The sequence below is a fragment of the Physeter macrocephalus genome, chromosome 20, assembly GCF_002837175.3.
Source record: "Physeter macrocephalus isolate SW-GA chromosome 20, ASM283717v5, whole genome shotgun sequence".
Taxonomy (NCBI): Eukaryota; Metazoa; Chordata; class Mammalia; order Artiodactyla; family Physeteridae; genus Physeter; species Physeter macrocephalus.
Window position 1 is genome coordinate 23,403,914 of NC_041233.1, and position 25,250 is coordinate 23,429,163.

The window sequence follows — 25,250 nt, forward strand, 5'->3', positions numbered from 1 at the left end:
GGAGGCACCTTCTATTATTATCATCCCTATTTGGCAGGTGAGGAGACTGAGGCTCATAGAGGTGAGGTCATTTGCCCAAAGTCACGTGGCTGGAAGTAGCAGAGCTAGGATTCGAACTCAGGGCTCTCCGATGCCGACATTTTTCCCAGTCACGATGATGGCAAGACAAGGAACTGAACAAGCAGCATTTAGAGGAAGAGGTTAGACCCTGGGAAATAGGATTGGAAGGGAAGGTTCAGGAGTGCCGAGCCTCCTCTTCCACCAAGTTCAGTGTGCACCGACAGCTGGCGTTGCACCCCACCCTGCCCCTCTTCGCCAGTCTTTCTTGTCTAACATCATTAAATTCCAGGCACTGCTTAGTTCCACCTGCCCCAGGCACCAGGTTCACTATCCTTGACACATACCCAGCATAGGCTCAGCACTTTACAGTTTGTAAAGCATTTTCTGGTCCCTTATCCCACTGAACCTCCAAATAGCCAAGTGAATAGGACAGGTATTCTCACCCCCAATGAGGAAAATGAGGCTCAGAGAGGACCACAAGCCCACAAGCGTGCATCTAGCCAGGTCCTTTATGAGTTCTTCAGTCAGCTTCTTTATATATATGCTTTGTCCTTCCCCCGGGGCTGGCCAGTCTTCCCCCTTAGATGGTGGGTTCCCTGGGGGCATTACCCATCACCCGCCCCCCACCCCGTGCCTCATTAGAGAGGCCTTATAGTGTGGTAGGTGGTCTCTGGTGCCCCACTCCCCAAGAAGCCCCGTCCCCTGGGCCTGCCTTTCCCATGTCTCAGTGCTGGATCCGTGCAGGGGTGCTGGAGGTGGGGGTGATGGCCTCACCAGGATGACAGCACATACCCGCCTTCGTGCTTCCTTCTCCGTGGGCACCTGATCACTGTCCTCTTTGTTTTCTTAAGAAAACCCTCCTCCTTTCCCCCTCGCACTCCCCCTTTGGGACAAGGCCTTTCAGATTATCAAATATCAAACGCTTCTTCTGCGCAGGCTGAGATGGCTTTATCGGAGCCTGTAAATCTCCCAGAGCCCTGACGCTCTCTTGAATGCCAAGCCTCAGGTGAATTATGTGGGCCGGTCCGGGGACCCAGTGCACCTCAGCGCCCACTCTTGGCCCAAGGAGGGGCTTCTGCTGAGGCTGGGCATGGGTGTTCTGGGCCCACCTGCCCGGGGTCATGGAGGTAACCAGCCTCCAGTCAAGTGAGCAAGTCAGCCTTCTTTTCCCTTCTCCTCACCTTGTTCTTCTCCTGGCCAGTCTCTGGCCCCCAGAGCCAAGGGAGCACCAGCCCCACCCAGCAGAGACCACGGCAGCTAGGAAGGCCATTTGAGACCCAAAAGACCCAGGTTCTAATGCCAGCCTGGTCACTAAGTAACCAGGTGTTCTTGGACATGTCACTTCCCTGACTGAGCCTCAGTTAACTCATCTGATAGCAGTGCTGGCCTTGCAGGGTGTCTTGAGAATCCAGTGAGCTCAGAATTGCTCTGCCAACGGGCAGAAGCATGCATCTTCCCTGTCTCTTGGGGGCAGCCTGGTGTGTGAACTAAGCCTCCAGACTCTGGAGTTAGACAGACTTGAATCCTGGTTCTGCCACTTACTGGTAGTGTGACTTTAGGAAAATCACTTAATTTCTCTGTGCCTTGATTTTCTCACCTGTAAAATGGGAATAACAGTGATGATGGTGATGATGCCACCTGGCATGTGGGGTTGCCATGACGAGTAATTGACCAATACATGGGAAGTGCTCAGAACCCACAATAAGTGGCCCCGGTTATTGCTCCTTTTCTCACTGCCATCACCCAGTCCATGCTCTCACCACCAACAGGCCTTCCTGCCTCCAGGGCCTCCCCACGGCTGTGGACAAAAAATCCAAACTACTTCCCCGGCATTCAAGGGTCCTGCCTCCTGGCATCAGCCACTCCTGACACCACTTCGTGTGAACTCCGCTTGTCCCACTGGCTCCCCACTTTGGAAGTGATTGTCCCCTCCAGCCCTTTGCTCAGAATGCCCTCCCCCTTTCCATACTGACCCAAACCCAGGCCTCCAAGGCCTGGCAGAGGATCCCCTGCCCCGGGCCCCGTGAGCTTCCTCGCCTAGATCGATGCCACCCGGGCGCCGAGACCTTATCTTTTGCTGTTCAGACCCTCCAGTACCTTGCAAACTCCTCTTTGAGTAAATCCCTTCCTTCATCCGGCTGAGGTAGCGGTGACCATGGTGGGAAAGGTCCCTGTCCTCAGGGAGATTAAATTCAGCAAATTATTGTCAGTCACGGTGGTAACCCAGGTAGAGTAAGAATTACTCATTAATGTGAATCCGTTTCTGACTCAGCCCACATCTAGCACCAACTTAGAACACATAGACATACATCATCAAATATTGGGGGTTTTTTGGTGGTAAATATAAGTAACATAAAATTTACCACTTTAAAGTGGCATTACATATACTCACAATGTTGTACCCCCATCACCACTATCGAGTTCTAGAACTTTGGGGATTACGCTTTAAGGTACTTATATTAATTCTTTTTACAAGTATAATTCACATAAATCAAAAAGGAAACATTGAAATGGCTCTAGAGCAATGGTTCTCAACCAGGAATGATTTTGGCCCCCTCAACCCTCTCCGCAGGGAACGTTTGGCAATGGTCTGAAGGTTTATTGGTTGTCACAACTGGGAGAAGGGGTGCTACTGGTTTCTAGTGGCTAGAGGGTAAGGATACTGCTAACCACCCCACAATGCATGGAGCAGTCTCCCACAGCAAAGAATTATCCAGCCCAAATGTCATGGGAAGCTGAGGTTGAGAAACACTGCTCTCACACCACTACTCAGAGATGATTTTTGTTAACATTTTGTCAACATTTCATTCCTTTTTCTATATATATATATTTTAAGCAGCAACAAAAAATGTGTCTTATGGAACTATGCTATTTTATGACTCCTTTGGGGGGAAAATGTCTGAAACATATATCTTTCAAGTCACAAACTTCTCTTTGCAACATTATTTTTAGTGGATGACCGCGTTTCATATCATAACGTAATTAATCCCTATTGTTGGACATTTAGGTTGTTCCCAGTTTTCCTCAGTAAACAGCACCACGGTGAAAATCCTGGCAGCTGCACCTGTGGGCACATCCATGATTATTCCCTTTGGAGAAATTCGCCTGGTTACAGAGTAAAGGTTTTTCAGGAAATCAGGAGGTTCTGATCGTAGCCCTGGCCCCTGGCAATGTCTTGCTGATCCCCATTGAAGTGTCGTCAGAGGACCAGGGGCCGCCTCTCCCTATAGGTGGGGAGCTGGATGCTGCTGTAGGTGAGGGGGCCTGGCCTGACCCTTAGCAACCCTAACATAATAGGCTTTACTGTCCTTGGCTACTCAGGTTAATGTTTCATAACTTGGAGCCAGATTAGTCAGAGTCCAGTCTGTGGTCTTATTACGAGAGGTGATCATTTATTGGTGTACTTGAGCTTGATGAAAACTGTCGTTCTGGTGAAACGCCTACAAGACGAGCAGACTGCAATTCCCACCTGCTTGCTGGGGGCTCAAAGATCGTCTTTCCCTGACTGGTCGGTAATAACTGTAATTAACAAGATGCACTCAGCTCACACAAACATGTCACTGTGGTAGGGTGGGTGTGATAGTCCCAGTTGGAATTGCTAATTGGCTGACTCTTCCTCATAGCCCTGGTGCAGTTGTGGTCTCTGTGATGTGCGACATTATAAGTCACCCTGGTACCATTCTGTCCTGTAACCTTCTACACTAGTCTCAGAACGGCGCCCTGACACCCCTGCTGCAGCCCATGCATCGGTCAAAAGCCTTCGTGGAGCACCTACTATGTATCACCAGGGGCACTTGGGGAAACCGGTCCCTGCACTCCCAGGGCTTATATTCCAGTGTGGGGAGACAGACAATAAGCAAACACATTAACAGATGAAAAGAGATGTTCAGAAGGTAGAAGTGGTTTGAAGGAAATAAAACAGGATAACGGAGAAGAGAGTGATGAGGGTGAGAGTAGGATGGTGGGGTGACTAGAGAGGGCTCCTTTGAGGCCCCCTCAAAGGTCACCACCACCTTTGAGCTGAGACCTGAATGCAGACAAGGCACCCACAGAGATCTGCAGGGTGAGCATTCCAGGCAGCTTCAGGGAAAGCTCTGGAGAGGGGGTAGGCCTAATCTGCCCCCTCCCTGATGGTCCTTAGGTGGGGCAACAAGCTCTCAGCCTGCATCTCCTTCTCTGATAGAAAGCCAAGGTAACCCACACCGCTGGTTGCCATATGTTGGTCACAGAGCTGTTCAATGCAGCCCAGCCCAGGTGCCACCCGGGACTTGGACCCCTTTGTCAGCAGGCAGCTAAGTAACAATTTTTAATTCATAAGATATCTTGCCCAAAGCCCATATCTCAGGCTGACTCCCAATTTTCATTATGCAGTGATACAGTCTGTACCAGTCAGAATTATATGGCTCCACTGGACAGCGATGGGCCTGCAGCCCAGCTTGTCCCACTGGCCCAGGCAGCATACACAGCACACACGTTGCTGTTTAACAGCTACCCCTCGTGGGGGGGGGGCAGGGGGAATCCAGGGGCCTCTGGGTAGGACATGAACTCTTTAGCTTAGTGAGAGCTGAGTTTAACTCCTTGTTACGCCCCTTGCTATGACTTAGGACCAGTTATCCTCTGTGCCTTAGTTTTTTCATCTGGAAAATGGGGATAATTGTACCTGTCTCATGGGAGCTTTGTGAAAATGGAAATATATTGGGTTGGCCAAAAAGCTCATTCACGTTTTTCGTAACATCCTATATAAATATACAAAAAAAAAAAAAAAAAAAACCTTTACACAGCGCCAGGCACGATGCATGTTGGATATTGTGGGGAGGGCCCCTCCTGACTCATTCTGGATAAGATGGGCCATAGTTGGGGCTAACTTGGTCCAATTCTTGTATTCAGAAAACAGGCATAGCAGGGAAAGAAGGGACGGGAACCAAGACAGGTACCACTGTAGGTGCTTTACATACATGACCACGCCTGATCCTCACACAGTCCCGTGAGGTGGGAGCTGTTATCCACACTTTACAGATGAGGGGTTTGGCTCAGAGGAATTCACAATTTGAGGGAGGTCTCACAGCTGGAAACTGGCAGATCTGTTGTTGGTGGTCAGGTCTTTTTTGCATCCTTCGAGTTCACGCACAGTAGGCAGTCTTCACTAGGGTGCTGATGTAACAGACTCCAGGCAGAGACTACGGCTGAAAGAGGGAACACCAGGGGGAAGGGGGCATGTATCCCAGTTCTGCTCACTTCCCTGGGGAGGATCCCTGGCCCTGGGCCTGGGGAGGGCAGGGTAAACGAGTCAGAGGCCAGGTGAGGGATCAGGGTCCCACCAGTCCTCTCATCCATTCAGCAACTAGCATTTGAGTGGAATGATAGGTGGGCCCAGAAGACCAAATAGATCATGAGCTCCTCATAAGCATGGCTTTTTTTTCTTCTTTTCTCATCCCCATGGCCCAGCATGGCCAGACTCAGGGTATGCCCGCACCTAGTGTGTGCTCATTGACCCTTCCTAATCCCTACAGGGGTGGGGGGCAAGAACCTTCAGGCCATCCAACAGATAGGTAATGAGCATTGTTCTGGGTACCATGGGAATGGAAGCAGGACACCCTAGCCCTTACTCTCTAGGCGACGCTGGGTGTGAGAACCAGGGAGGTCCCACAGCACAGGGCTATTCTGAGGGTGCCAGCCCAGCTCTGGGGCTCAGTGGAGTGAGAGAGGGCGCAACCTCCAGGACTGGCTTCCTGAGGCTGGTGACATTGGTAATGGACCTTAAGAACAGACGGGACCAAGGTGGGAGCCATTGGTTTTCCTTTAACTTGGGGGCAGCAAGAGTGGGTTGCTGTCAGCCCAGCAGAGGAGACAAAGCAATTGAAAGTCATCAGCCTGTGTTCCCACACGCACCATCAGCCACTCACTAAACTGCTTTTCGCCCAGACCCAGCTCTGCCATGGGTCAAGATGCTGCCGGGCGAGATAACAAGGGGACAAGATGTGGGAGCGATGAGGTTTGGCAGGGGCCGGGAGGAGGGGCGCCTGGGGAAGGAGAGAGGCTGCTAGCCTTGAAGGAAGGAGGAGGTGGGAGGGTGAGCCCTCAAGGCCCAAAGAGAGAGCCACCCTCCTTCTCTCCAAGTCTGACCATCTACCCTCACCTTCACACCCTCCAATCTAGTTTCCCTCTCCCGCTGCCTTTGACCATCTATGAAACAGAAGCCCTTTGCTTGACTCTGCTGCGCCCTCTAGCCGCCACTCGGCCTCTCTCCCTGTTGATTACACCAAACTCCGGGCAGCAGCACCTGTAGTAACAGTCCCCAGGGCACCCCTCAGCCACTGTATCTCACAGTCTGACCTCCAGGGGCATCTGAGGATCCAAATGGGGGACCTTCGCCAGATCTTCCTTATCCTGAGCCTCTCTCGGCACTGTTTGACCCCGTCAACCATCTCTTTCTCAGAACTTCCCCTTGGCCTGCCTCTGGGCACCTGGCTCTATACTGGTTTCCCATCTGCCTCTCTGACCACTGCCTTTCTATCTACATTTTCCTGTGCCTCCTCACTGGAGCCATAGGTCTGCCCTAAAGGCCGGCTTGCCAGTGCCTCATATATGTCACCACCTTTGTGCTGGCAGCCCCTGTCTTCCCACTCTAGTCCCCATCCACCCCTCCCCTCCAGCTCCTGGAGGACATCGCCACGTGGACATTCTGCTGCTACATAAAACTCTTATCATTTTATGAGGAATTTACCTAGGACTTTTCAGAACGTAGAGAGTTTTTAACTAGGACTCCCTCTTGAGAAAAAAGCAATTTATTAGCCACCTCATTCTATGAAGTATAACAGTCTCTTATTTGTCTCGCCCTGTTCCTTGTCCCTTAGCACCGGGCCAGGTACAGAGTGGGTGCAAACCTACTGTGTGTAGGGCAAACGCCTGCAGGGAGAAAAAGAGAGGCGTAGATCTCACTCCAGGCCAGCCACTCACCAGCCATGTGACCTTGAACAAGTTATTTAACTTCTCTGAGCCTGCTTCCTCACATGTAACACAGGGTGTCTTCTTCTAAAGTTATTGTGAAGACTGAGTAATATAATTGTGCAAACATCTTAGCTCAGTGCCTGGCACAGGGACGTGTTCAACAAACTGTAGCTACTCTTTTTTAATAAACAGGGGAAAGAGGGCTGTGACTTCCCTTCAGCAGCCTTTTGTGCTTTTGCAGACTTGATTCACATCTTCTCAACCTCCCTCTTGCAAATATGAAGAGGTCTCGATGCCTGAAGCTCCTGGAGGATGTGGCTGTCCCACAAGAGAACCAGCAGAGCTATAGGAATGACCTGCTTCTTCCCTTGTGCGAACGCTTTAAGTCACCAGTTCCCAGAAGTCTTAGGGTGCTCAAGGTGCAGCCTTACTCCCTGCAAGGACCCCTCCCCTACCAGGTACATCCCCTAGGACAGCACCTGTCAACCCAGGGAAAGCAGCTGCCCTTCTGCTCAGCAGTGGGGGCTGAACAGGTGAAAGGCATCCCCCAGTGAGCCACCCCCAGCCCCCTGGTCCCCATGGGACTTGGATAAAGAGTGTCTGGGAGACCAGAGGGCTGACAGGGTGGTATCAGTTTCCAGGATAGCAGAGAAACTTATGTGTATGGTTTCCAAGCCCACGGCCCCCCGGGGGAGGGAGGATGGTGGGGGAGAGGGGTGATAAAGGAGGGAAGCAAGGAAGTGGTGACCCACCCCGAGGCTGGAACCCTGGGTGCGATGCCCTGTGGACCTGAGGGTTTTGTTCTCAACCTTGGCCTCAGGGCTGCCACCTTGTACATCTGGGCCCTTGGTTGTGAGGCTCTCCTGGCAAGAGGATGGGTTGGCTTAGTGTTCCCGCTGGGCGAAAGCTCTAGGCACAGGTTCCTGGGGTGAGGCTGGGTGGAGGAGACGGTCCATGGTGCTGTCTTGGTGCAGGACAGGCGGCCAACATTTATTGAGAGGTTCCTATGTGCCAGACACTGTATTAACTCATTTAATCCTCACAGCAACACTCTGGGGTGGGTACTATTATTACTCCCATTTTATCGACAAGGAAACTGAGGCCCAGATATGTAACTTGACCAAGGTGACCCAGCTAGCTAGTAGCAGAGCCATGATTGGAACTCAGGGCATAACTGCTTCTCTGTTCCACGTTGCTTTCCTTCAGGGGCCTTAGCTTAGCAAGTTCTTATACACTCAATAGTGTTATTTTATTCTGAATGCAGCTCTTTCGTGTGAGACTGAAGGCATGAACCTTGCCTGCTTTCCTCTGCTGATTCTCTAGCATTTTGCACAAAGTAGGTGCTTGATATGAACTGGAATGAATGAGTGATCTGATCAGTCAATCAATCTTTGAATGAGACCTGCCCTGCTTGGGGCACAGGGCTCACCTCCTGTCCCTGCCCAAAGCCAGCATCCCAGTGAGTGCCCATGTTGCCATGGTGACAGTAGGACTATCAGAGGCAGTGACTCATTTAGATGGCCTTGTCAGCTCCCTGGGTGTAACCCTTTCTGACTGTTGGTCCTGGCAGTTAGTCACTCATACTTTGCAGGAGGCTGAGAGGTGAACTCTCCACACAGATAGATGTGTGAAAAAGAATGTGTTTGTATGTGTGTGTGTGTGTGTGTGCGCATACGCGTGTGTGTTGGGGGGAGGGTCCTTGAGTTTGAATTTGTACCAGTTGAGGGGTATTTGCCTGCAGGTTGGTTGGAGAAGGTGCCTAGGCTGGGAGAGGGGTATTTTATGTTCTGGGGACAGACTCGGAGTTGGGGATGGGCATTGTGGCCATGGGTAGGGCAAAGGTGCTGAGTGCAGGACCCAACTGAGTTTGCCAGGGGTGATAACCTTATTTTCCAAACTGAAAACCACAGCGCATCGTTCGACAAGAGGCTTCTGGTTTGTGAATGACTTATAGGAAAAAACTGGCAAAGATAAAAGTTGAATCACATGTAAACATTGATAGCTTCCTTTATTGGGAAGAATAAATTTATATGAAACTCTGGAATGATGGGATGCCGGACAGGGGTGCTGAGGAGGCGGGGCCCATGCCTCTGTGTGTGGTGGGGAAGAGGGTGTGAGAGGCAAGAGGCTGGAGGTCTTGCCTCAGGGCAGCCCTGCAGCTCAGCATTTAGGGGCTCCGAGGACCCAGCCCCTAAAGCACCCTGCGCTGTCCATGCTTCAGCCACCTCAGCACCGACCACCCTCTCATGGGAATACCTGGTTGAGGGCTACGTCCTCCACCGGAGGGTGTCCCAGGTACACTGTAGGAGCTCAATAATTGTTTGCTGCGTGGATTAGCTAATGATGAGCAGATGAAAGCACATGTCCTCTTGTTTCCCCAGCAGCAGAATTCCTAGCTAAAAAAACTCCTTTGTATTCATGCATGTATATGCCTCCTTGCAACTCTTTCCTCCCCACTACACAAGGGCAGCTGTACAAAAGCCCGCGGGAGGGTACCCAGGCCGCAGGACGCAGGCTTAGGCAAGGTGGAGGCTGGAGTGACGTCCCCTCCCTGGCCTGGCCCAGGTCAGAGTCCCCAAAGCCCACACTCTGAGAGTGACGTGAGACCCGGCCGGGCTCTGCCGTCAGCAGCCGTCTCTCCCCTGCCTCAGACAACCTCTGCAGTGGGCTGGGAGTGGGCCACCTTGCCGGCCAGCACAGGGGGGCTGAGAACGGCCCCTGCCTCAGAGCCTAAAGTTAGAGAAGGACGTTGTCTCCCCTCTACTTTTGCCCTAGTTAATCCAAGAGAGGATATGAGCCTGTGTGCGGATCCCTTTAGAGCCGGGGAAGGGGCAGAGCAGGGAGATACAGCAGCTTCCATGGGCGATACTGGTGTCCAGAGATACAGCAGCTTCCATGGGCGATACTGGTGTCCACCTTGTGTGTTGGAGGTTTGGATGTTAGTTCCCACCTATGGAATCCGTGTCCATCCACCCCCTTCCCCAATTCCCAGGGTCCAGCTCAAACAACATTTATGAAGTACTTATTTTGTGCCTGGAACTGTTTGAAGCCTGTACATGTGTATATATTTTTTCTCATTCATTTAATTCTCATAACCCTATGAGATAGATCCACTATTATCCTCATTTCACAAATGAAGAGACCAGGATGCAAAGTGGTTAGATAAGTTGCCCAAGGTCACACAGCTAGACCATGGTGTAAGGAATTAATGTCACCTCCTCCATGAAGCCTTCCTTCTTTGAGCCTTCCTGTGTGTGAACAGCCTCTCCCTGCTGTGAACTGAGATGCTGATTCTTGTGGGTGTCAGAGCTCCCTTACGAGGCTGCAAGTGCTTCAGCGTCAGAAATCCTGGCAGGGTGACCTCTGCGTCCCCCACAGCACCAAGCACAGGGCTTGGCCATAGGACAACCCGTCCAGGGGACTGCTGAATATGTGAATGAATGGCAGTGAGTGAGCGAGTATTTGAATGAACCAACACACTGGTTAATGAGGAGGAGAGGGGAGTGGAATTGAGGGTTTCCCAGTGAACTCACAGCCTGATGAGAAGGGCACAAGGGCAAGTATGGGGGCCCAGGTGGGCTGGAAGCAGCCATCCTTCAGGAACATGCTTGCCACTGTGTGCCCAGCATTGTCCAGGTACCTTGAGGAACGGTCGTGAAAGCCCCCCATCTTCAGGGGACTTTTAGGCTGGGTGAAAGGAGCACATTAACACACAGGAAGCAAATGGGGAACAAACAGAGCAGCAGCTACTGCCTTGTAGGGCCGGAGGGGTAAGTGAGAGAGATTAGGACCATCTTCCTGGAGCAAGAGGAGGAGGGGCTGGCACTGGGTGGGAGGAAGGGCAGCGAAGCTGAGAGACAAGGTGAACGATGAAAGACAGGAGGCAGGAGTGGATCTGCGGAACATGCGGAAGCCACTGTGAGGGCCAGGTACCTGTGGGGCAGCATAAGACAAAGCTGATGGGTGAGAGAGGGGTGGGGTACATTTGAGCCAGTGCCATTTGTGCGTGATTTTTGCCAGTACTTTAAATACACATTTTAAATTTTAATAAATACTTAAATACTTCTAAAATTGAATTTTGTTTTTAACTTACATTTATCATAAAAGGAAACTTTATATCACTGCCATATAGAAAAGTAGAGTAAAATAGAATAGACTAGAAAGAACAGAATAGAATAGGAAATGACCGTAAAAATAAGCACAAGGGGAACAAAACAAGGCTACTGCCTTAGTCCACTGTGGCTGCCATAACAAAAGACCACAGACTAGGTGGGTTATACACAGTAGAAATTTATTTCTCACAGCTCTGGAGGCTGGAAGTCCGAGATCAGGGTGTCAGCACGGTCGGGTGAGGGCCCTCTTCCTGGTTCAGGTGGCGCCTTTTGGCTGAATCCTCATATGGTGGAAGGGGCAAGGGAGCTCTGCGGGGTCTCTTTTATAAGAGACGAATCCCGTTCAGGACGGGTTCACCCTCATGACCTAAGCCCAGAAGCCCCACCTGCTAATGCCATCACCTTTGGAGGTTAGGACTTCACCATATGAATTCTGGGGGGGGCCCAAATATTCAGATATAGCAGTCACTGAGTCCTCACTCTGGGTACTGCTCCCTTTGAAAGGCCCTGAGCCTGAAGCCTGCCTCTCTCTCTGTTAAAAAGGAAAAGAAGCAAGTGTTAGACAGGCTGTTAAAGACATATAAGCACCAAACCAAGACTTTCTCCTCGACTCAGTCAGAGAGCCTTGAGGAAGATTGAATGGGCGTAATGTTCTCATCCGGTGATTCAGGGCCATCTGCTGCCTGGGCTATATGCTCCTTTGTACCCCAGAGTTCTCTGCAGAACTCCTGGAGCCAGCACTCATTTTAAGTTATTGATTAGTCCTTAATATCCAGAGAAGAGCCCTGGCCCCAGCCCCATATCCACCTGCCCTGGGCCCCAGTCACACCCTGAATTCTTCTCCCTCTTGCAGGGAATACCAACAGCATCTTTGCCCTGGATTACATCAGCGGGGCGCTGACCTTGAACGGCCTGCTGGACCGGGAGAACCCCCTGTACAGCCATGGCTTCATCCTGACTGTGAAGGTGAGAGTGGGCAGTGAGCGCCTCCATCATGGGTAGAGGGGATGCCCACGCTGTGGTGCCAGCCTCCAGCGGTGCCCAGGCGGAGGGTCCAGGAGGCGGGTCACTTCTGTTCCCTTACCCTGCACTGATTCCCGGGGCTTGTACCCAGGGCCCCCGTCAGGAAGGGCCAACGCTTGTCACATGTGGGGCTTGTCAGGGGCCCTCTGCTGGGCATTTCTCAGCCCTTATCAACAACTGCAGAGGATTGCAACTTTCATTCCCATTTCAGGAGTGAGGAGGCACAAGTGGGTGCACACCCCGTGGTCCTCTCTATTATCCCATGATTTCAAGTTCTAATATAGCCAACTCAGATTCTTAGGTTTACCTCATTTCTGGGGTTTTCTCCCATTTCTAATTCTTGTGGCTTCCCTGGGGCTATTACCTGGTTAGGAAGCAGCAATGCAGCGGGCAGGGGGCAGAAGCTGTGGTGGTCCCCACCCCGGAAAGTGTGATGGAGCCATAGCCCCCTGCCACTCATGATTGGTTTTAATTAAAATCAATAACTTGCTGAGGCATTCCCTGGGAAACCCGTTTAGGGTACAGATGCTGCCTGGGCCACAGGGGTCCTCCCAAGCCCCAGCCTTCGATTGAGAGGAGGGGGTGGTACAAGGACTGAGGAGAGGGGCTCTGGGAAGGAGGCCCTTCCATTGGTATGGGAAGGATGGTGCAGCCTGGCCCTTCGTTGCTCTCCTTGACCTTGAGAAGGCCTGTGACAGCAATGGATTGATTAGCCCTGACTCGCCCACTGTCTCTGTCCTCTCTACCCAGATGTGCACATGTGGGCCAGAGGGGGAGGGCAAGCTAACACGGCCTTTCCCCCATCCGGAGCCAAGCCCGAGGCCCCCTCCCAGCCTCCCCTCCTGTCTCTGCTCCCTTCCTACGGAGGCAGGCAGCTCCAATGGAGAGAGCTGCTCCCTAGTCCCAGCGCCAACTCACTGTGCAACGCTGAGCTCAGCTTTTCCATCTTTATATAAAATATAAGGATGAGTTCCCACACTTGACTGTGACTCCAAATCCCCCGGGGAGCTGGTAAAAGATACCTAGTCCTGGGCCTCTTGCCCAGAGATTCTGGTTCAAAAGGTTGGGGTGGGACTGGGAAAGGGGATTTTGTGGCCCAAGGACTCTGGCCCAGAGACTGGGTGCCCAGGTGTCTGAGTCCATCTATTTCTGAGTCCAACCCAGACCTTCACAGTGCCTAGCACAGTGTTCAGTCCATAGCAGATGCTGAATTAATTCTTGATTATCTGCTAGCACAAATGTTCTTGGCCTCAGTTTCATCATTTGCCAAATGAATAAAGACTCTCCCTTTGCCCCTAGATGAACCCCTATATCTATCTTGTCTTCCCCACCCCACCTCATCCCCTTGGTTCTAGAATCCCACTGCCTGAGTTTGATACTTTGTGTGTCCTTGTACAAGTTACTTAACCTCTCTGAGCTTCAGTTTCCCCATTGGTAATGGAGATCAGTAAAACGGGGATGCTAATGACAGAGCCTTCCTCCTGGGATTATGGTGAGGATTCGATGGGATAATTCACATAAAGCGCAGTGCCCAGCATTGAGAAAGCCCTGATAAATGATGACTTTTATTGTGACTATGGCCACCTTCATTCCTGGGGTGTTTATTCCCCTATCTGCAGGGCACAGAGCTGAATGACGACCGCACCCCATCTGATGCCACAGTGACCACAACCTTCAACATCCTGGTGATTGACATCAATGACAATGCCCCAGAGTTCAACAGCTCCGAGTACAGCGTGGCCATCACTGAGCTGGCACAGGTCGGCTTTGCCCTCCCCCTCTTTATCCAGGTGGTGGACAAGGATGAGGTGAGTCCCAGAATGCATGGCCATCCAGCCCAGCACCCGGCCTGGGCTGTGCAACCCCGGAAGGGATGCCAGGGATCATTGGGCTCCCAGGTCCCCATCTATAAAATAGAAACAAACATTGCTGCAGCCTCCCCTGCTACGTTCTGAGGATAAATAAGGCTGCAAAAATTAGTAGTCTCTAAACTTTTGGACCAACCCCCCCATACACCCTGTAAAAAATGTTTGAGCACACACCTCCAATGTATAGTTCTATATTTAGAAATGTATATACATGATCATCATACTAACCTAGCATGTACATTTTAAAACATACACACACAAAATATAAAATTTAAAAGGTAGAGGCTCTTGTATAAATGGTGACTTGGGAAAAGTCTTATTCCTGCTTTTGGGGTAATACTGACCCTGCCTTTTCCTTGCAAGGAGTGTAAGTGCCTTCCAGAGGATCCCAGGCCATAAAGAGACTCCAGAGGCTCCAGGACACCTGCATCCCCTTTGCCCAAGGGCCAGCCAGGCTGAGGCCAATCTTAAGAGGGAGGGACATGGGCCACGAGTGAGAGAGAGCTCAAGAGGGACGGGAGGGAGGAGGCTCCGGCAGGGCTGCAGCTCCAGTGAGCCTAGCTATGCCCTGCGTCATTAGGCCAAGGACCGGGCCTGGACGGGGCAGCTTCCATCCCTTCAGGACCCTCTCAGCCTGCCTCCTCCCCGCCCCGCCCCTTGCCCGTCAGCAGTCACAACCTTAATAGGGTTTCTATTTATTCCCACTGCGCCCCTGGCCCACTCTGCTCAGGAATTCCATTAGGTTTTCCCGCCTGAGGTGTTCTCTGCAATTACTCCTCACACGTGGCCGCGCTGGCCTTGCTCCAGGCCCGGTTCCTCTTCACTTCCTGGCCCCTCTCCTGTCTCCTGTCAGCTTCTCTCAACTGAACACAGTCCCCCCAAGGACTCAGGTTCACAAGGGCAAGTTGGCCTGTGTGTGTGTGTGTGTGTGTGTGTGTGTGTGTGTGTGTGTGTGTGTCCGTGCACAGTCACGTTTCTGTTCATGTGTGTACACATATATGCGTGCACACATGCCTCCATCTCCTGCTAAGTCTTTCCATACCTACCTGTCTGAGATAATTGAAGTATGTACTGAGCATCTACTGTTTGGTTTTTTTTTCAATTTATTTATTTTTTATTTTTGGCTCTGTTGGGTCTTCGTTGATGCATGAGGGCTTTCTCTAGTTGTGGCGAGCGGGGGCTACTCTTCGTTGTGGTGCGTGGGCTTCTCATTGCGGTGGCTTCTCTTGTTGTGGAGCATGGGCTCTAGGCACACGGGCTTCAGTAGTTGTGGCACATGGGCTCAGTTGTGGCTCGCGGGTTTTAGGCGCGTGGGCTTCAGTAGTTGTGGTGCACAGGCTTAGTTGCTCCGCGGGATCTTCCTGGACCAGAGATCGAACCTGTGTCCCCTGCATTGGCAGGTGGATTCTTAACCACTGTGCCACCAGGGAAGTCCACATCTACTGTTTACAAGCAGCTATATCTGGCCACTTCAAGGAGTCCAGGAAGTGGAATCCATGGTCCCTGCCCCATGGGGCCAAATGTGTTTATGCAAATGTAATAGGTAATTTTAAAACATATACAATAATGTGGAAAGTTTAAAAGGTGGAGACAAACAAGTATACAAACAGATTCTAACATTTTCTCACACCCCAGTGGATCATCCTGTGTCCCCTGGGAGTGCAGGTCCCCCTTTGGAGACCACTGTGTGAATGAGAACCTCAGAAGAAAATCCCATCCTAGATTTCAGGCTGATAATAATGCCCAAGAGAAGAGAGACACTGGAAGCAGCATGGGTCCAGGGTCCAGTGACTATAGGCAGTGAGGCTCCAGAGCTCAGCTGAGGAAGGGGGAAGTAGGGGCTGGGAGCATCGGGAAAGACTCTATGGTGAGGGGGGACTAGGGCTGAGCCTTGGGGTATAAATCAGATGGTGAAAGGGTCCTCAGGAGGGGTGGTGGGGGCCAGGCTGTGGCCCACAGGGAGGACGGGAGGGAGAAACCTGTAAGTAGATGGAGGGAACAGGCAGTAACCCATGCAACTGATCAGGGATTGTGCAGTGGGCTGCTGGCAAGGTGGGCTGGGACGTAGGCCTCGGGGGGCCTTGAATGCCAAGCCAAGGGATCAGCCGAGGCCTGTGTTCAAGGCCAGCCTTGCCATTTATTAGCTCTGTGACCTTGGGTGAGTCACTGACCCTTTCTAAGCCTCACTTTGCTCATCTGTGTAAAAAAGAAATAAAAAGACAATATATAAGTCAGTTTCTATCACAGGAACAAATTAACCCTGAAAGGGCAGTTTATTTCTCACTTGGACTACTTGTCCGGCAAGGGTGGGCAGGGAGACCCTCCTCTGTGTGGTCACTCAGGTGCACACTCTGCAGGATCGCGGTTGCTGCAGGAAGCAGGAGGCAGCTAAAGGGCTGAGCACCAGCTCCTCTACGCTTCATCCCAGAAGTGTGACTTCTACTCAGGGCCCATCAGCCAGAACTAGTTAGCTGCCCCCACCTCACTGCCTGAAGGCTGGGGAATGTGGGAAAGCAGCTGAATAGTTGTCTCTGCCACAGAGGGTATCAACAAGGTATGTGGAGAGGAGGAGATCAGATGATACGTGTATAGGACTTAGCATGGTGCCTGCCACACACAGATATTAACCAGATGGGTCCAGGGACATCACCACCGGCAGGGCCAGAATTCCCGGGGCCCTGCAACTTGTTGAGGGATCTCAAGGTTCCTCTGACCTCTTGGGTTTTACCTCGGGCTCCCTTTGCGGGAAGCCCGTCTGAAGCATCTGCAGGAATGCTGAGGGGCATCTGGATCCAGCCCGCCCTAGTGAGCCCTCCCCACTCAGACACAGCCATCAGCACGCCCACTGTGAACAGGAGGCCCAGCACCACCAGGGACCACTCTGTTGCTTTCCCCTGGGATTTGGCCAGTGTCTCTGACAGTAGAGGACTGGCCTCCTCCCCACAGGGTCCCACTTCTCCAGGGCACAGTGAGGTGCAGAGAGAGGAGGAGAGGCAGCCCAGACTCTCCCACCCTAAGGTCACCTGGACCATCTTCCAGTCTCCCCATAGGGCAGCATCCAAACCACCCCAGCTGTGGTCCTGGGCTGGTTCCTAAATAAGAGAGAGAGAGAGAGAAATTGCTTTCTCAGTTGCCCTGCTCTTCTGCATCTCCCATCTCTTCTCCACTCTCCAAAACTCTGGAGGGCTTCAGATCTGGCCAGGTAAATGCTCCCAAAGCCTAGTCTTTGGTGCTGATGGTCAGGCCCCAGGTTCCCAAAGTGGAGTGTTCAGCCACATCACCAACAGGAACAAAAGACAGCAGCCACAGGCACTTGCAGTGCTGCCCAAGCGTCCAGTGTCTGGGAAAAATCAGAGAACCTCAAAGAGGAATCAAGAGCTGTTGTAAAAGATTTTTTTAAATTGTCATTTTCCCGACTTTCTGAGGGGAGACTCCATCTGTTGGGATTTGTGTCTGGGTTGAAAGTGACTCTGGATTTGCTAGGTATGGCAGGAAAATGTTTATTGAGCAGATCTGGAGAAGGGAAGGGAGCATGAGGAGAGGTCAGATCCCTTTGTTGTAGATTCTCCCTTGCACTCATCATGAGTGTGATTTTGCGGTTATTAGTGTGGTGGTCTCAAGAGTGTCTGTCTTCCCATTAGGCTGAATGACCCACAGGTAGGAGCAGGTCTGCTTTTGCTCACCAGTGTAACCCAGTGCCTCATACTCTGCCTGGCACTTGGGGGGCACGCAGAAGTTTATTTTGGTTGAGTTTAAAACATGATTAAATGATAAAAGAAGCAATGAGGTGGCCCAGGGCTTTATCCAAACTGGATCATCAGTCAGTACCCTTATGCTGAAGCCTAAATCCGGCTGAGTTTGTGTAGGAAGGTGACCTCAAAGGTCCACTGTGGGGCAGTAGAGGGTGCTGATGGAAAACAGGAAGGGAAGGAGGAAGCAGTTTAACCTCTCAGTCAGCCCTTTGTGGCCGTCTTTCCTAATAAGGATGCTCATCGAATTCACAAAGACTAGATAATGCCTGCCATCCCTTCCACATCCAAGATTCTGTTCAGCCTCTCACTGAACCTCAGGCTCTGCGAGACCCTTCAAGACAACAAAGGTGCTTGAAAGAGGCCCTTTCTCTGTCCCAAGGCCTGCATCCCTATTGTCAAGTCTTGCTGAGTAATTTCTTCCCCTTTGCCGGGCTATAGAAAACTTACCGAAGCCAGAGGAGAAAGGGACAGGGTGGGCTGAAACCAACAACCATCCGTTTGTACCGTGTGACAGTTGAGATGCAAATAGATGGTTGGAATGCACATCACACCAAAAGAATGTCAAGGCAAAGGCCCCAGGAGTCAGCCTTGGTATGGGAGCTCATCTCTGAGTTTCAAATGAAAGGCCTCGGCAGCCTCATTCCCGCAGCTTGGCTGCTGGGCGTTCTCTTGTCTCCTCCTGGCTGCTGTTCTCAGAAGCCACAGGGAGTAGCTACACACTCACCCACTTGGATCCCCGCCATATCCTTACCCACTCCCTTGCCCTCAACATGATCTTTGCATTTTCCCCAGTTTGGTCAACTTTTCCTCTCCTGATCTTGCCTGCAGCCCTCCTCAGTCCTACCTACAGCTGAGCCAGCCACAGGCTGTCATGTTTTCCCATCTGCACCCGATTGGGAGGGTTGGCAGTTTCTGTTCAGTTGTCCTAAAAAGCCACTCTTTTACTTAGCTGCAAGTGGATTATCTGCCTCCTGCCTCCGAAGGGCTGGGGGCCAGAGGCAGGGAGTGTGGAAGCCCATCTGTGCCTCTGGCTGCTTTACAAATTCCAGCAAAGGGGATTGTTGTTAAATACTGTTTCTGTACTATGCACGACCCCGCCCTCAGGAGTTGGGAGCATTTGATCCACTTTACTTCTGACCCACAGCTTCTCAGAACAGATTTGCCGCTGTCCTTGAGAATATGTTTGCAGAGGAGAAGGGTCGGAGTGGAGAGTGGGGTGCCAGTATCCCCCCAGAGAGGCCTCTGCTGCCCGGTTCTGCCCTATTCTGGGAATTGCAGTAATTACAGAATGGCCTTCAGACCTCATTAATTTGCCGGCCGCCCGCTGCCCCTGGGCCTTTGTGAGGGACTGTATTGAAATGTACACAGGTGGGGGATGATGCATTCATTCACTCAGCAAACGTTATGGTGCCAGGCCTGCCAGCCACAGGGAGGTGTTCTTCTGTGACTGTGAGCCCCAACAGGAGCCAGCTGATGTGTTCTGAGTCATCTTTCTTTAGGAGCCCCCTGATGGCTGTGTTAAAAATGGGCTGTCAGGGGCCATGGGTGGAAGCAGGGAAACACAGCAACGTCTCCCGCACGGAAAACCCTCCCACCTCCCTTGACCACCTGTTCCAGCCGACAGGTGCTTCCTAGCATCTGACTTGAGACTCTCCTGCCCTATAGCCAATTTCCTCTTAAGGTGTTTGCAAGAAGCCAGAGAACGCCAGGCCCCTTACAATGAAACCTAAAAAGTCCGGTGGAAACCGCCTTCAGAGCACTTCTCAGGAGGACACTGAGTGGCTGTCTTCAGCCTTTGTGACTGAGGCTCTCCTGTGTTCAAATCGAGCCAGGGTTTTGAACTCTGACTATAGCACTCTGCTACCAGACCTGTCCGGAGCTCCCGGAGAAGATGGTGGTGGAGCGAGCAGGGAAGCCCAGTCCCACCCCTCACTCACAGAGGGAGTCCAGGCAAGTCATGTCCCTACTCTGTGCCTCAGTGGCCACCGCTGGGAAACCATGGGTTGGAGCAGTCAGCCCAAAGACTATAAATCCTAACACTCTTTTTGTGCAAGAGAACCTGGGTGGAAGGCGGAGGGCACCGCCTGAAGCTTCCCTAACCCTAACGCAACCAGCCCCCGACATTGGCCCATCCTCCCTGCCGCCCCCAACTTGCTTCAGCCACTTCTGCTCCCCTCTTTGGGCAGAGGGGCCTGGCACCACTGTGGGCCTCATGCCCTGCCCCCAGCCTCTCCCTGCCCACGCACGTGCTTTTCTATTAGATACCACCTGGGGCAGCCTGGCCCTTCATGGGTTGGGAAGAAAGAGCCAGCTAGAGTGGTTACAAATTAGGGCTTTGAAGCCAGACTGCCTGGGTTCAAATCCTGGCACTGCCACTTTTGTTCTGTGTAACCTTAGGGGACTCATTTATCCTCTCTGATCCAGTTTTATTATCTGCAAAATGGAGGCAGTAATAATGCTTAGCTCATAGAGCTATTATGAGGATTAAATGGGTCAATATTGTATTAGGAACAGTGCCTGGCCCATAAAAAGCACTCTTTAAATCCTAACAATTCTTATTCCCAGCCCTGGAAGATACATGTATTATTGTGTCCTTTCTAGGGAAAATGAAGTTGAGGTTCAGAGAGGTTAAGGGGCTTCCCCAAGGTCACACAGCCGGTGGGTCTCAGAGCTTGGCTTTAAACACTCCTGTGCCTCTTGCTCATCTCCCTACTTACAGCCATGGCTCCCCATTCTCAGAGGTTTGGTCCCACCAAGCAGGTGGGTCTCCCACCTCCAGCATGGCTGGTGGGAAGGCGAGGGGGAGGTGAGGCATTGGGGGCGGCTGCACCACAGAGGTGAGTGGGAACACATCTGGCAGGAGCTAATTCCTATTTCAGGCAGGAGACGACACTATTCTTTTGTTTGAGGGGCATTGGGAAAAAACACAAACAAACGGAATTACCCACCTCCCCAAGGAGAAAACATCACCAAACAGATAAGTAAAAGAAAGCAAATGACAGGGAGAAAAGGCCATATTCCAGAATATTGGTTTTATTTGTAGGGATGAGGGGACAGTGAGAAAGGGAGGTTGCTCTTGTTCTCCTGTTAATCTTGGCTTTATTTTTATCCATCACCCTCATTTTCCATTCCACATGGGTTCCAGGCCTGTCAGGGAGCCCACCCCGCAACCTTGTATTTATTTAAGTTCATTTTCGCATTTGTTCCTGTTAGTCAGTCTGTCCAGCCTGTGGTTCCTCTGGCCCTTCTCCCCACACAGCCCTGCAAGGTTGTGGTGCCGGCCCCACGGGCCCCTCCCAGGCTTCCTTTTAGTCCAGGGGTTCTTAATCCAGGATGGGGGCCCACTGACTCGCCAAGACATCCTTGACCCTGAATGGAGAAAAATCTGCATCTTTATTTTTGCTAACCTCTACCTGAACTTTCGCACTCCCTTTAATTATGAAATAGAAACAAACCACAGGGGCCTTAGTAGTACCTGTGACTCTGAGCCCAAGAGAAATCTCAGATATTTTCGTATCGCGTTACAGTTGTCACAGGGATCTCAAAATATCATTTACACTCATCACTACTTTGAAATTACAGTGTACATTAGACCTGCTGCCAAATCTCATTGTTTTATGCATTAAGAAGCACATAATTCTACTATAACACCCCTTTTAAATGCTTTGATAACTGTATTTCAAGATAATTAATTGACATTGTGGTCCCATGTGTTTTATTTTATGCAATTAAAATGTTATTCTCTTAAGGGGGTCTGTGGGGTTTATCAGACTGTTAGAGGGTCCATGGCACAAAAAAGATGGAAGACTCCTCCTTAATCCCTGTCCTCACTAACTTCCCCCCTTCAGCCGGACTCCCTCCTTGGGCTTTTGCTGCAAGGCTGACCTTCCAGTGGTTCTCAGAGTTGCCATCCTGAGCTGCACATCCATTTGGGGTGAGGTGGGGTGAGAACAGGGAGGCCACTTTCTCCATGTCAGACATTCAGCTGCGGGTCCATTTTCTGGCTCTGGACCCTGCAGGCCACTGTTCAACTGGGCCCCATAAATCCACCTACCAACATCTACTTTACAGTAGAGGCACAGGAAATATACATCCCTGGCACCCTAGGGAGTGATCCCAGCTGCCCTAAACTCTCCCTACCTTGCTGATGTGACCCAAGACATGGACCTCTGCTTTCCTATTTTCCAAAGCAATTTGAACTAGAAACCAAACTCTAGAAGCAGTGACGAGAGATGAGGGAGAGAGGGGAGGGCAGGCTGCCGGCATCTGTGGAGACAGATGTAGGTTTCTGCTCCCCGTGGATGTGTGATTATCCAATCATCCAGGCCCTTCTTTCCCCTCCATTAAGGAGATAACTAGGATCTGGCTGGAAATGACCCACCTCCCACTGAATCCCCCGGGGGGTATGAGGGAAGTAGATGGAATGCCTCCAACATTCTGTACCTCTCACCCAGCTTGTGACTGCATCACTGAAGTGAAGCAGAGAGGAGATAGAGGATGAGGGGTCAGGCCCAGGGAACAACCAAGGCAAGGCACATTGCCTAACCCCTCTTCCCCCAGCCAGGTGCCCATCCTGGCTACTCCTATTTCTGAAAGGTTTTCTGGTGGTTCTGTTGCAAAGCAGGGGTTAAGCGTCCACCCAAAGCACAGCATAGCTGGGACCTGGGATCCGTGGTGCCTGGGTGAGCACCGCTCTGTACATTTGTTCCCCGCCTCTGCCCTGGCTGTGGGCAGGGGTCTGTCTGCAAGACCTCTGCCGTGTCACAGCTTCAATACATATTTCTAGGGTTCCTCCCTCAAGATTTAGGCTCACCAGGAAAATATCTTTTGACTTCAAAGCAAAGCCGCTCTGGAAGGAAAGCCAGGGGGAGCAGGGCAGCCCCATCGGTGCTTTTTCCCATTATTTTCTCCCCAGTTGCCTTGGCTGAGGTTCTTATTATGACGATGATGATTATTAGGATTTTTCTGTGCGTGGCTGCATCCCAAGGTGTGATTCCTCCCAGCATGCTAAGCTCCAACCTCCCCGAGGAGCAGAGGGTGTCCTCGATGTGATTCAGACACCTCCTAATTTAGTCTCACCATCAATCTACTTAGCATGCTTTTTACACCGGGCCCCGTAGCCCTGGTGGGGGTGTGAAGCAGGCAGGGCCTGTTTGGCAGCTCTAGTGCCAGCACCCATACCTCCCCCCTCCACCCTCCAAGTTCCCATGGCTCTAGAGTCCCCTCCAGCGGCTGGAGGTCATCTTCCATACTGGACCTGGGGGACTGCTCCCCTTTTACCCAGCTCCCTTCCGCATGCCCACCTCCTCCCATTGGCAGGGATGGGAGGTACCGAGGTACCGGGAGTCGTTTTATCCTCCGAGTCGTGCTCCCTAAAGGCAGCGTCTGGTTTTCCTGGAGACCCCCACCCGGATCATAAACAGAACTAACAAACTTCATGCTCTCTCCATCGCCTCTTGGCTGGGTCACGCCCACTCTGGTGCCCCTTCACCATGGGCCCTGGTGAGCCCAGCCTCACCCTAGAACGTGGTTTCTAACTCCCACACTCCCCCGCCTGCCCCATTTGCCACCCGCTGTCACGGCCCCAACAGCAGCTGGTGGTGTGTCTTGTTCATCCCCGTCTTGAAGGGTGGGGATAAGCAGAGCTCAGCTAGGAGCTGTGCCTGTGTATCCCACCCCGTCACCGTGACCACGGGCTGTGAAACATCCTCATCAGCAAGGCACGGGGAGTGCAGAGCCCTGCAGAGCAGCCATGGGGAGGGCCGGCCACCGAGGAGGCCGGGGAGCCTCCTCGCCTGCTTTCCTGGGCTCCTGCTGCCTCTGTCCCCTGAGTGGGGAGAATGGTGCAGGGATGGGCCGGGAGCGGGGGTACGAGGCATTCGATGCAAGGCAAGGTTTCATGGCTGTGTTGTCATTCTGTCCATGAAGGCCTAGGGCAGACGTTTCCTCCTTCCTCTCCAGACCTTAGCTTCTCCATTGAATTTGAAAAAGGAATTGGGAGTGAGAAGTTTTCGAGATCAGTGTTGTCATATGTTGAAATCCCAAGTTGGAAGGATGTTTCAGTGCAGAGCAGAGTGTATTTCCCTCTCCTTTGTCCTGACAAGGGCCCTGAGCCTCGTGTCAACAGGCAGAAGGTACCTCTGCTCTTCTCACTTGAGCACGAGTTCAGAGAGGAACCTTCCACGTGAGGTCACGGAGCAGGGCCAGCGAGCAGCTAGTGAAGCTCGCAGGGGAGCAGGCCGGGGGCGAGAGGAAAGAGATGCCCTAGAGGGACTCTTGCACTGAGTGGGAGGCGGGAATCAGTCGTTCGTTCATTTATTCAGCAGGTCTTTGTTGAGCACCTACTGCGTGCCGCACGCTCTTCTAGGCACTGTTCGTGAGTGAACACACAGCCGAAGTCCAGCCCTCGGGCAGTGTATGTGCCAGCAGTGGAAGGCTAAAGAAACAGATCGATGTATGTTATGTCAAGTGGGGATGAGAGCCAGGGAGAAAAAATAAAGCAGAGTGAGGGGCCTAAGGGAGTGCTTGGGAGGGGAAGGGGTCAGAGGAAGTCTCTCCAATAAGCTGACCTTTGAGGAGAGAGCTCAGTGAAGTGGCGGGTGAGCTGTGTGGCTATTTGGAGGAAGAGCATTCGGGGCAAAGGGAGCCCCAGGCGTGGTGGCTCTGAGGCGGGAGTGGGCCTGCGCCTCGAGGAAGCCACGAGGAGGCCCCTGGGCTGGGGGAGGGCAGACAGGCCTGGCTGTTTTTGAGGTTCTGCTTTCGGAGGCAGGAAGATAGCGAGCAGGGAACAAGGCACTTGATCGGACCAAAGTTTCAAAAGGACAGTCTCTGGAAACAACCCCCAAATGCCCACCACCTGATGAGTAGATAAACAAATGTGCTATCTCCATACAGCGGAATATTATTCAGCTGTTATAGTCATGAAGTTCTGATCCATGGTGCAACACAGATGAACCTAGAAGGCAGGATGCTAGGTGAAAGAAGCCAGACACAAAAAGCTACATAGTGGGTGATTCCATTTACATGAAATGTCCAGAACAGGCAAATCCATAGAGACAGAAGGCACATTAGTGGTCGCAGGGGCTAGAGGGAAAAGGAATGAGGAGGGACTGCTCGTGGTACAGGATTTCCTTTGGGGGATGATGATAAAAATGTTTCAGAACTAGATACAGGTGGTGGTTGTACGACGTGGTGAATATAGTCAAAACCACTGAATCGTACACATTAAGATGGCTAAAATGATGAATTTTATCTCAATTTTAAAACTGAAAGGATGCGCTGGCTGCCTGGGTTCATAGACAATGCAGGGCAGGACCATTCCTAGGAGACGAGGGCAGTCAGTGGGCAGAGAGGTGTGTGTGCAGGGGTGGGGAGTGGTCACCTCCTGGGCGTGTTTTTTTTTTTTTTTTTTTTTTTTTTGGTATGTGGGCCTCCCCCTGTTGTGGCCTCTCCCCTTCCGGGGCACAGGCTCCGGCCGCGCGGGCGCA

General features: G+C 51.8%; 1 protein-coding gene across 1 annotated transcript in view; it reads left to right on the forward strand.

The window, feature by feature from the left end:
- The window catches only part of CDH23 (cadherin related 23), a 377,990-nt gene that overhangs the window by 163,390 nt on the left and 189,350 nt on the right, over window positions 1-25,250 (forward strand). The window contains exons 9-10 of the mRNA XM_055081216.1: window positions 11,974-12,086; window positions 13,763-13,951. Coding sequence (XP_054937191.1) covers window positions 11,974-12,086; window positions 13,763-13,951 — 302 coding nt within the window. The remainder of the gene's footprint in view (window positions 1-11,973; window positions 12,087-13,762; window positions 13,952-25,250) is intronic.